Source organism: Hetaerina americana, unplaced genomic scaffold (genome assembly GCF_022747635.1).
Source record: "Hetaerina americana unplaced genomic scaffold, ioHetAmer1.1.p SCAF_1, whole genome shotgun sequence".
Classification (NCBI taxonomy): Eukaryota; Metazoa; Arthropoda; class Insecta; order Odonata; family Calopterygidae; genus Hetaerina; species Hetaerina americana.
The window spans coordinates 76,264,630-76,276,877 of NW_027286069.1; the positions used below are offsets into that span (position 1 = coordinate 76,264,630).

A 12,248-nucleotide genomic window follows, 5' to 3' on the forward strand; every position below is an offset into this window, starting at 1 on the left:
TAGCCTTGAAGTCGAGTAATAAATAAATAGATTATAGAGACAAAAGAATGGCATAATTGGTAAGAAATGACTCTTGTATGACATTTGAAAGGTGTATGAAGTGCCAAATAAAAAGTGAAGTAGATTTTTTAATTTCTCTGAAAAATTATATTTTGAAAATAGATAAGTGATTTTCACTCTTTTTTATTGCAGTTATTATTGCGTTGGGCAGTAAAATTTTTAGTGAGCAATAAATATGTATCTAATTGTTAAAAGTTTATCAGATTTTGCTATTTTTAATTCGTCAATTTATGAATACTTTTCTACAAGATAGTATCAAGTGTTGCGCTTGTTTAGAAATCATCACTAAGGCAATTAATTTCGTTTTGTTGATGGGTATCCTTTAAAACACAATTTATCTCTCTTTATGGCGAAGCCGGGGATGTAGGAAAAGAGAGATTTTCCCCTTGTGAAGCAGGAAATGGTTATCAGAGAAAAGATAACCTAACCCATTTCCTCTGTGTTTGAGGCGCCTTACGAGGATTTGAAGTTCCCTTCTCCCCCCAAGCTTGAATCTCATTAATTTCGGTTTAGTTTTGGCGGTAGGTTTCAATTACAGAATGTGGAAAGTTGCTTTGTATCTTAATCTTTTGTGCAATTTTAATGATTCATTTGTAACATTCTGACGTAAAGGACCAAGTTTATTATCATGTTTTAACCTTTTTCGGCATAGGAGAGCGAGAATAACTTTAATATCGCCAGAAAATGAAATCCAATAATGTAGAAGAGCAGATTAATTTTACATGTTGTAAATTCTCGGTTACTTGTACGAATCCTATTAATTGTTAAGTTTTTTGGGCTTTGCATCGAATTTAGATTGAAAATTCCAATAATTGGAGACTTCTGGTGTTAGGGCAAATGTACATTTGGTCTCGGAAAAATATACGGCGGAGAATTTGGCAATTTGAATGCCTGAAGGGCGTATACCTTCCGGTAAAAATCAGTTACCTTTCCGTAATATACAGAGTTATTCACCTAATCAGTGTATGGATCAAATAAAGCAGAGGAAACAGAGCAGTGCAAAAATATGATGTGAAATCTAAGATATTAGTGATCATTGAGTAACTGGAAGAAGCGACGGAGAATTGCCTTTTTTGACTTGAAAATGGGAGTTAGTTCATGAGGAACTTGAGAAAGAAGTAGTGTGGCATTGAAGGTTTCTATGAGGCCCAGAAGTCGTTTCCAAGTCTACGAATGAGTGAACACTTTAGGAACTGTTCTCAACCTACCCCGACGCGTAATACACGTAACAAAATAATGAGAAAGAAGATTCTAACGTGCTGCTATTATAGTGATCCCAAAATGTAGTAATCCTCATACTGGGTTTGCGTAGCCTTAACAAACGTCAAGATGTAGGTAACCGACACAAAGCCACCTCCAGACGATACCACTTCCGCTAGTGTCACAATTTTTTGGAAAATTTAATGAACTTAACAATGTAATCTCCCAGACAGCTCAAATCTTATCTCAACGGGGAATACCTTTTGTCCTTGAATCTTAGTTTCCGAGAGTTATATTCTATGCTAATTGAAAGTATTAAGAGAATGCCGCCGTTAAGTTATGTAGGGCTTAATCCTTTCTTCATTTATCTGCTTTCCTACTTTTACGTTATTCATTAGCATGTCTTGTTTATTGCTTTCTCAATTTACTATGACTTGACACATTCCTTTTGGATCAAACGTTTCCGAGGTGAAAGGAAATCACAGGAAAGGGAAAATAATGAGGTTGCCGAGAGGTCGGAATAATGTTCGCAATGATTTAGTTGCAGTATTTTTTTGACGAAATCGGATTTGTGACGTGATATTTGGGCTACATTATTATGAAAACTGATTATTGCATTAAAAACGCTGGAAGAATATTTGGGATGGCATAATATATTTCAGAAAGGAAGAAATTGATATCCCGGATTATTAGTAGAGACGCAAAGAAGGGATTGATCAAGATTTTAATACAGAGATTATCAGTCGCGTTTAGAGACGTTGATATGCAGGATAATTGAAATAGGCAAATTTGAGAGGAAGGTAAAAGGAATACTTCGGGTGGGTGCAGGAAGTAACTGGAGGCATTTTAGCGAAAATAGGGAGAGTGAATGGATCAGATATTGAGAGGCTCTAAGAGGAAATGGTTGGTTGAGAGTTGATGGAGTATAAAGACTTGCAAAAACTGCGATATCGGAAGATATGCGATAGTTAATTATTAAAAACCGCCAAAGGCAATTATGCTCAGAAAAGTTGTTTGTCACACTTACAGCTTCATTTGGAGTCTTCAAGAATGCCTTTTTTAGGGATCGCGCAAAACCTACCTCCGCACAAAAGGTTTTAATAATAATATTTTAATTTAACTAAAACATCTTGTTGGACGGCATTTTTCTGGTAGTAATTTTGTGTTTCTCTTCCTTATCTCTTTTCTGCTTACTCAGTTCTCTTCTGAGAGCCTTCCATCGTAAAAGAATGACATGGTTTGTATAAAAAGTTTCGGAAAAATATATATGTTTCAGAAATTGCCACAAAATTCTTCAAAATACATCGCTTCAGTGCCAACACACTATCGCCAGCGGGTTTTCCACGATTCGAAGACTCGCGTCGGCGGATTCCGAAAGGTTCTAAAGGGGACGGGTGCAAACTTCTTTGACGGCACTTAGGGTCCCAGTGTGGTGCCTTTGAGGGAGGATTTCGCTTAAGGGAATAGGAAATAGTCTGCTGGTGCCAAGTCGGGACTGTTACGGAGTTGGGGAATCGTCGCGATGGCGTTTATCGTCAGGTAGTCGGTTACCTTGGACACTCAAGCGCTCAAGACCGACGAGTTTAGTGCAGATCTTTGGCATCGTCAAATTTTCGTTGATAGTGGTCTGCACTGCCATCTTATCACTGTCAATACGATCTGCGATCATGAGCACACATAACCGAGAGTCTGAATTCAGCACTTAACGCGCACGTCAAGAAAAAAATTGCTACCGATACTTTAGGAACTTTGTAATCCGGTACAGAGTGAGGTTTGCACAGCACGGTATCTCGCGACTGTACGCAACATTTTCTGGAAAAAGGTTTTTAAGATTCATCGAATACGTTATCGAATCTTGAAGATATGTGGTGGTGTTAGCACGAATTAACACTGGCAGAGAGCTCGTTGTTAGCAGAAACCCGTAATCTGGGTGTCTTTCATGTGTCCGCGCACCGTCGGAGTGTCACAAAATTAGGGAAACTCGGTGTTATGACATTCTCGAGGAACCCAGGCGAGGTTCATTACATCCGTTGGACCAAACCTAATGATGCCTATGCTCACATATTGCCGGTAGATTAAATCACTCGGATGTAATAGGAGTAGCCTCTATAACTAATAAATTTCAATGTTTTCCTCTGAGCATTATTCACAATAAGGTAAAGTAGAAGGATGAAGGCGCCGCGCCGTTCACGTGTATGTTAATACCTCGCCACAGATCTTTCTTTACCAACAAGTCAGAAAAGCAAATATCTGCCCTTCAAACTTCTTTCCCCACAACACGCCTTTTGGTGATTTGCAAGATCCACAGTACAAGATATGATACAAGTTGCTAGAGACATGAAAATGGAATAATTACAAGCTAATCGCAAGGGTGTAAGATGGTCGTGATGATGAATCATTTTTTGCCGAAGATACCATCCAATGAATCAGGATATTTACAATCGTTTTCCTTCATCGGCAGGGTTGTTTCACCGAATTCATAAAATGTCGCACATCTCTGGCTTCTAGGATTTCTGCGGCAGCATATGTTTTGAATATACGTTAATAGTAATGTAATTGTTTTTCCTTTAAGAATCTGTTCATCCGTTAAACTCCATTATCATAGTATAAATCCAATTTATTCTTAAGAACGAGGTATTCGGGGCCTTTCGGCTTATGTGGGCATTCGAATGCAAGTATTTTTTGTAGTGACCAATAAATTTGCCGGGAACACAATTTGATACGTCTCTTTTAATCTCTTCTCATTGTAGAATTTTTCAAAAGGGATATCTGCTCTTTTGGCAAAGGGATTTTGCAGTTTTATAGTATGGCAAAGATGTAAAGTAAACATTTTATGATTGCGGCGGATCACCGAACGAGTACAAACAACAATAGACGTGCACGCCCTTGGCATCTCAAAGCGAAGTAGGCATTCTTTTAGACCTTCAAGGTTTACTCACATAGAAACGAGGTCACGGGCCTTCATAGTTTTACGATTGCTGCTTAATATCTGCGTATTTGTCATGCTAACGGGCCATTTCTCGGTTCAGGTAGGATAATTTCATTGACGATCTTCCATGCATTTCACGCTTTAAGTGGAAGAAATAAGGACCGTAACTCAGCAGTTGAAGGCTTTTGAGTATTTGCATAATCCTGTACGAGGTCCTTTTCAAAAAGTTCCCGAACGTTTTATTACAAAAAACACTTCAATAACAAATTGTTGGCCAGGGTCTCCTTTAATGTAGTCTCCTCGCCAACGTATACACTTATCCTAACAGTGTTTCCACTTTTCGAATCAGTCCTGATATTTAACTAAAATGAGAATGGCATATTTATATGGTGCATCTCGGCACTGTTAGTTGCCTGGTAATACATTTGACTGATACTAATTGCTTTGGATGGGGAGTAGATGGCGTTGCACAATGGAACCGCGCACAACGAGCACAATTCTTAGCAGTAGTTTTTGGGGAGGCGACCGACAGTTGAGGTCACTTGCGCCATTAGAGATGGACAGGAAAGGATGAAGGGTGTAGAGAAAAACGGCGTCGGCATCATCCTACTCTTAACGAAAGGCGCCAATTAACGTCCCATCCGACGGACGTACTCACTCAGAGTGCTCTCCACAAAGAACCTCAAGTAGGGATAGGGATACCACTGAAAAATATCTGCCGGCTCCGGAGTTCAAACCTGGGCCTTCTGGGTGAGAAGCCAGTACGTTAGCCACCTCACCATCCCGATCCCCACACAATTCGTTCCGGAGTCTCCCGTAAAGCGAAACACTCATTAAGCGAATACATTTTTCCGTTGTAGATTGATTTAAAATTCAATGCTTTGACGAGGATCCTGGTCAAGGCGAATGCTTTTTACACTTAGAAATTGCTGTATTATAATGTACATTTAGCGGATGACTCCGTTAAATGTTACTATCGCGGCATCTCCCGCAGTTTCTTGGAATTTGTCTGTGAGAAATACGATAGTTCGTTTAATGCTGAAAAAAATGTGTACAAGCTTTATTCAAAGAAAATTATCTAATCCTTGTTTAGGATCGTGAATGATCTTATCTTCTATCGTGGAATAAGCCAACCTGAAAGGTGAATTCGATTTGCAGAAAACAAAAAATAATCGGACTAATTAGTTAATTATTTATGGTATATTTCTAATTCTTTGTGCATAAATGCTGTCTAGAGACATTTGTTTTTGCTGAAGCTTCAAAATGTTGTGGAAATGCTACTCAACATTATCATTAACTAAATTTTTAGTTTACATAGCTACTGCCACTGCAGGGTGATGCTTCTCAATGCACAATGCAACAGTTTCCCATTATCTCCACATGGCATTTGGCCTGCTCTTCTGGACTTGCCACCTTGAAGGCTCGTGCAGTTTCTGAATGGTAAACAATCAGGGATTTAATTTTCAAATCTCCGGTTGCATTGGCACAAAAAAGCAGCATGAGATAATGAGATTGCTTCCTTTAAATACTTTTACCTTTTAAATACTTATACCTTCCCTTAAATACTTTTTTTCGGCCATTAATGATCCTAGCATCTTCTTAAAGAGGTTAGCAAAAATCTTTTTTGCCATATAACAAATGGTGTTCACACCAATAGCGTTGCCTAGCAGTGGCTTTTCATAATTCATAAGAGAATCAACCTTTCAATATCATTGAAAATATGTCACCATTGCATAGATATTCTTGCCCCTTAAAAATAATGCAAATTATTGATGTTGGCTGATTATATGCATGCTAGATGCATATAAGCAGTGTGCTCAGATTTTGCTTTTACTTTTCTATAATTTTACATATTATTTCTACAATTATTGTTTATTCTCTTATGGATTCTCTTTGGGGACCTTTTAAAACTATTCATAAGATTAAACTTTGCACAAAAACGTCGCAAATAATATGCCTTTGCACAAATTTGGAAAAATATGTGATCACTAATGATCCTCAGATACTAGCTGAACAAGTACTAAATACTAACTGAAGCCACAAGGTGCAATTATTCCAGGAATCTCTTTCTCCTTGTCACTTATTATTTGAAAAATCTCTTGTTAAATGATTCATTAAAAAAATATTTTTGCTCTTGCGAATTACTCGCTATGTGAGGTACTCGTTAAGCAAGGTTCCAATGTATTAATTTAATTGCAGTATCTTAACTTTTTTGACTCTTGTATTTAGAGACCTGCACTGGTACTAATACTGTTCATCATAAATTCAATATCTTAAATTCGACAGATATAAATTTATGCCTTCCATGAAGAAATTAGCACAAAAAACCTTTTTGCATATTTAGAGTTTTAGTTTTGTTTCCTTCTTCTGGAGTCTACGTATTTTGACGTTTTGTTCAGCTAGTGAAAATATGAAGAGGATGAATTGAAAATAGTGGTAATTTTAGTCTGATTCCATTTTCTTCTATTTATCACATTATTTCTACATCAAATTGCAATTTTTGTGGTTGCTTTCTTTGGACATGATATTTAATGAGTTTTTTTCTTCTAATTAGAAACCTGCAACAACTATACGCTTATTCAACAGAACAGAATATTATTCTGTTCATGGTTCAGATGCTGTGTTTACCGCTAAAGAGGTTTTTAAGACAACTGCCGTGGTGAAGTACATTGGGCCAGGTAAATTTATTTACGTTATATGAGTAATGGGGGACATAGTAGTTCAGTGGTTAGGTTGCTGTACTAATTAGCAGAGGGCCCAGGCTCGATTCTGTGTGATGCCTCTGGACACCCTCAGCTTCACCCAAGCTGTGTAATTTTTTGGGTACCAGGTCTTCCTGGGAAACCATAGGTGGCACAGGGAAAGGCTTGCTTCCCCCTGTCCTAATGTGTGAATTTCAGTTGCCATTGGGCTTAGCACTAGGTGAGCTTTACCATGACCTATCAAACTGACCTTCGGGTTGATAACTGTCGTATATATGACTAGCAACACATTTATTACAATGCAGTTGTTAGATACAGATTGGTTTGTTTGTTGAGAGGGCATATTGCAGCTTAAAGTGAATGTATGGGGAGCTTATGCTGACAGTACATGAGCATAAGGAAGAGTGGAATGTGAAGAATCGGCCAATAGCTTTTCTTTGATTGCATTCTCATTTAGTACAGCCTAGGAGCTGCCAAGTCTAGCATGCTGTCAATTCTGCTTCCATTGATTTGAATTGGCATATATGTGACCTCTTAAAAGTTATCCATTGTCAAAAAAAGAATATTGTAGAAATCATGCTATAATATTTATTACTAACTTTGGGCTCGCTGGCTGCAGTACCTGGAATGTGAGTTTATAAATATCCAGTTTATAAATTCTTCATATAGCTAGTGTTATTCTTTTGAGAGGTTTCACCAAGTAAATACATATTATCTTATTCAGAGGTAAATTATCCTCAGTGTCTGTTTTCATGTTTCATTTCAGCAAAGAACAAGATTGAATCCCTTGCACTGGGCCGTGTACATTTTGAGCATTTCATCCGTGAATTATTATTGGTCAAGCAATATCGTGTGGAGGTGTATTCTGGTGGCGGGAAAACCTCAAATGACTGGCGTATTGAATTGAAGGTGATTTTTCCTGATATTGTTTTCAGATATTGGTGTTTTAATTAAAGCAAGGAAGATTCAAAGTGCTACAGTTGTTTTCTGTTTTTAAATTGAGAAAATATTGTTATTGGAAAATCCCTTGTAAATTAGGCATCTCATAAATTTATTTCATTTAGGCATCACCGGGAAACTTGTCAGATTTTGAAGACTTGCTTTTCAACAATGCAGATGTTGCTCTGGGAAGTTCTGTTTTGGGATTGAAACTTGGAGTGGATGGTAAAAATAAGGTAAGTTCAATATTTAGGATTAAAACCTTTTTACTTCCTAGATGCTTCTAGACATTAGATTCCTTAATCTTTCTTTTATGATGCTTGCTTGAATATACCACAAAGAACAATAACATTTTATTATTGGATGTGTGCATTTTGCTTAACTCTTTAAGCTGGCCCTGGATTACAATACTTAACAGCCAACTCAAAATTAAACATTCTTAATAAAGTCTTTACTGAAGTCTGTATGAGTTCATGGAAATAATGCTTGACCTTGGAAAACATTACTTTATTCACAATGATTCTTTCAAGACTGGCTTTGATCAGTCTAAAATTTTTGACTGAGAAGAATTAACTTGCCTAGGTTAGTATAAATTTTAAATTAGCTTAATGCAAAATGAAAACTTCCTGCTTTTAGAAAAAAATGAACATCCATAATTGAAAATTTCAGAATCAGGTTACTTTGAATTTCTAAGTAGAAACTGGTTAATTGACTTCATTCCCAATGATGGTACATATATTTAAAATTTATTTTTTATTGCTGTTGAAAGGTATGTCAGTCCAGTAACTTTATTTAAGCTTCAGTTGGATATTATGCACCTCAGTTAGATATACTTAAGTTGAATGAAAATCTAGCTGCCAAGCTTGTTTTCATCATATGGCATGGTGTGTGTTCCAGAAAAAACACGATGTTATTTATTTAAGAGTTCACGACTTTGATTAATTATTACATTTAATTCACTTTTAATGTACATTTAGTCAATTTGAAATGGCTTTATAATTTGATGCAGTGATGTTTTTAGATTTCCCATTAGTTTTTATGTAAATAAGCTTGTTCAAGGCATTAGTTCATGTTAGTAATGTGTACACACAATGGCGGGCAGTAGGCTGCTTGTGCTCCCAGAACCCTCTGCAATATAACCATGGGAGCAAGAGTATACCAGCAAAAAACTCCTGTACTTCATGTCCTTTTTTTCTTACTTATCATATGGCACATAATAGAAATATATTTTTCTGTATTTAGGTGGTCGGAGTAGCCTGTATAAATGCAGGTCAAAGAAAAATTACAGTTGCCGAATTTATTGACAATGATGTTTTCTCCACCCTGGAATCGGTACTTGTGCAGCTTGGTCCTAAAGAATGTTTGCTTCCCACTGGAGTTGGAGATGCTGGAAATGACTATGGAATCATAAAGAAGGTAAATCCTTTTTAGGCCATTGGAGTTGTATTGGATCAGAATAAGCAACCGACAAAGTTACCATATTTTGTTTCAGTGGTATATATAGGAAATAATATATCTGTCAGAGCCATAGGCTAGTTAAACCTTTGGGACCCATGCTTATATGGTCTGCAGGGAATTAAATCATTGGAATTGGTAGTATTTTTGGTGTGGGGAAAACTTACTAGCTTGGGGCTTCCATACTAGCAGGGGATCGAAAAGGGTGCAAATCATTGAATAGCATAGTATTTTGTTTTGTGAATATATATGACCAATGTAATAATCTATTTAGAAGTATAGTAAACTCTCAATTATCCATACCATTCTCACTTATGAGCACCTCAAAATTTTAATAAAATTACTGCAGTCATAAAGATAATTTATTTCTTCGGTAGATGAGCATCTTATGTGCTGGACCAACTACTTAGTTTTGATATTGTATCATGTATTATTTGATTGCATTTGGAATGCAAGGCAATTATTTTGGATTCATGAGGGAAACTAAAGGAATTTGTTCATAGGAAATCTGCTGGATTGCACTGAGAAGAAAGTAGGTGTAATGGGTATGTTAAAGGAATTAGAATGGGAACTCCTATGATTTATGAAAAGAGCAGGCAGGACTTTAAGAAAGGTACAGGATACAGGAGTTTTCTTGTGACATTGAGAGAAATAGTACAGCTCCAAATTAGTGCTGGATTCGATCAGCAGGAGAAAGTAAGAGGGATAATCAAATTTACCAGCAGATTCAGGTCTTCACATGATGTGCAATTGTACTAAAGTCCAACCTGGTTACTTAAATATGCTTACATAAAAAGCTGGAATTTGATGACTTGGTCAATTAAATCAATTATTGTATGATGTATGCATGTAATCGTGCTAGATATTGCATGGATGAGAAAATGAATGTTCAAATGAACAATATTTGTGGATATGAGGCCGGTGCCCTGGCAACCCCTGCCATATGCCCTTGCGGTTGATTTCAGGGTATTGTGCAGTCGGAGACCTGTAACCCTTCTTCCAAATGTAAGCAATTCAAAGATAATGGTATTGTATACACTTGAAATTTTGCTTTTTCTGATACTTCTCCTAATTATAGGAAAGGAAATATTTTAATGGTTTGACCTTGGGCCTCTTTCTTGGTATTTTTTCCCTTAGTCAATATATAGGAATAAAGTTTCCATGAAAATTACAAATTTTTGGCTTCTCTGTAAGTGTCTCACTTATAGAGTTCTTTGAATGCATAAATCGTATGCATTATTATAGAGACTACTGTGTACATGATTGTGCTTGGGATTGAAAATTAACTCAAAAGCTGGAATTTAATGATTTGGTCAATTAAATCAATTATTGCATGGTGTCTTGTCATTACTCTCTAATGATGGAATGGAATCCCTAGGTATTTCCATAAATGTATATTTTCGTTAATTTGTAGATTTTATATTTAGATGTAGTATTGTGCTTATATTTTTGGTATCCAAAGGAGGCAGGAAAGATGGATGCGACTGGTTTTGATTGGCAGTGGTAATGTTAAAAACTGTGATAGAGGGGAGAATGTTAGACAAATGAAGAAGAGGCGTAGGGATATCGACGGAATGAAGGGAGGAATAAAGTGTTCAGAGTGGACAAGATGTATTATAATGTAGGATATTGGATTATGCTTTGTAAGGAGAGGCAAGGAAATTATTGTCGTACTGTTTGGCAGCTTGTGTGTCCAACCAAAATCTTTACCTGCAGTTTACCGGAGATAAAAGTTTTTTTGTCTGATGTGAAATTCTAGCTCTGTAAAAATTTGATGCTCGTAATTGTTTTTTTTTTTACAGATTTTGGAAAGGAATAATGTTGTGCTGACAGAGAGAAAGCGGACAGATTTTGCTGTTGATAATTCCAAAGAATCATTAATCAAAGATCTCACCAAGCTGTTACACTTTGAAGAGGAGCAGAAGGAAGATGCAGCTACTTTGCCCCAATTAAATCTAGTCCTGGCTATGAGTTCCTTAAATGCAGCCATTAAATATCTTGAGGTATACTTGCTAGTAGTATTTAAGATTTTATTGTGCTTAATGCATTTTTATCATTGTATTTCATTTGTGAAACCTTAATTTAATCACAAATTCCAAATGGTTTACTGAAATGATATAAGTCATGGCAGCTTTAGCATCTTTTAAGCTCAGGTTCAATATGTAGCTGTAATGTATGCCATCAGGATCTATGGAATTAAAAAGCAATCTTGATTGGCAATGGGCATAATTCTCAAATAGCCAAAACCATAGGACTTAGGGAGCTAGCTATATCATTTTGTTGCAAATGTTAACAGCCAGTAATGGTGATTTGTTTATCATTATACTATTATTCCTTTGAATACAAATTAATTATAGATGAGATCATTTATTAATAAATACCACTAATTTAAGGCATTGCAATTTTGAAATCGAAATGATTTATTTGAAGTGCCACCTTTATTTTAAGAATTAAGGTTTGTTTTCAAGAATAAGTTCATAAATTATGCACATTGGACTGTGTGTCGTACCTAAGTGATGAGATGTTTAATTGTTATTTTTTGCCATTTTCAAATTAAATAATGCCTCAAAGTAGTCTGTTTGTGGGTGGGATACAGAAACAGTAATTTAATACCATATTTATGGTAATAAATTATGTTTAATTTTATTAATTCCAAAGTATTGATTTCAACCAGTTTCAATATGAAGTCATATTTAGTGTTTACCAGACAAAATTGTCCCCTGGTGTAATTTAATGTAGCATTCAGACATTTACACTGCTGAAAAGGCTTTATATGTTTTACCATTTCACCTGCACAAATATCTAATTCCTACCTGTGGAATCACTGAGAGATAATTTTATTGAGATAATGTGTAATTATCCATTTTTATGTATGTTAGAAAGTCAATAAATAGTCTGTAATCATAATATTTCACTCCTGTACATGATAAATAATGTTATTATAAATATGTACTATTTTTATT

The 12,248-nt window shown here is 36.0% G+C and overlaps 1 protein-coding gene across 1 annotated transcript in view; it reads left to right on the forward strand.

Annotated features, from left to right (window-relative positions):
* Window positions 1-12,248, forward strand: part of spel1 (DNA mismatch repair protein spel1) — a 54,042-nt gene that overhangs the window by 22,639 nt on the left and 19,155 nt on the right. Inside the window, exons 3-7 of the mRNA XM_071583323.1 lie at window positions 6,744-6,867; window positions 7,658-7,800; window positions 7,956-8,066; window positions 9,073-9,246; window positions 11,088-11,288. Of these exons, the coding sequence (XP_071439424.1) occupies window positions 6,744-6,867; window positions 7,658-7,800; window positions 7,956-8,066; window positions 9,073-9,246; window positions 11,088-11,288 (753 nt within the window). The remainder of the gene's footprint in view (window positions 1-6,743; window positions 6,868-7,657; window positions 7,801-7,955; window positions 8,067-9,072; window positions 9,247-11,087; window positions 11,289-12,248) is intronic.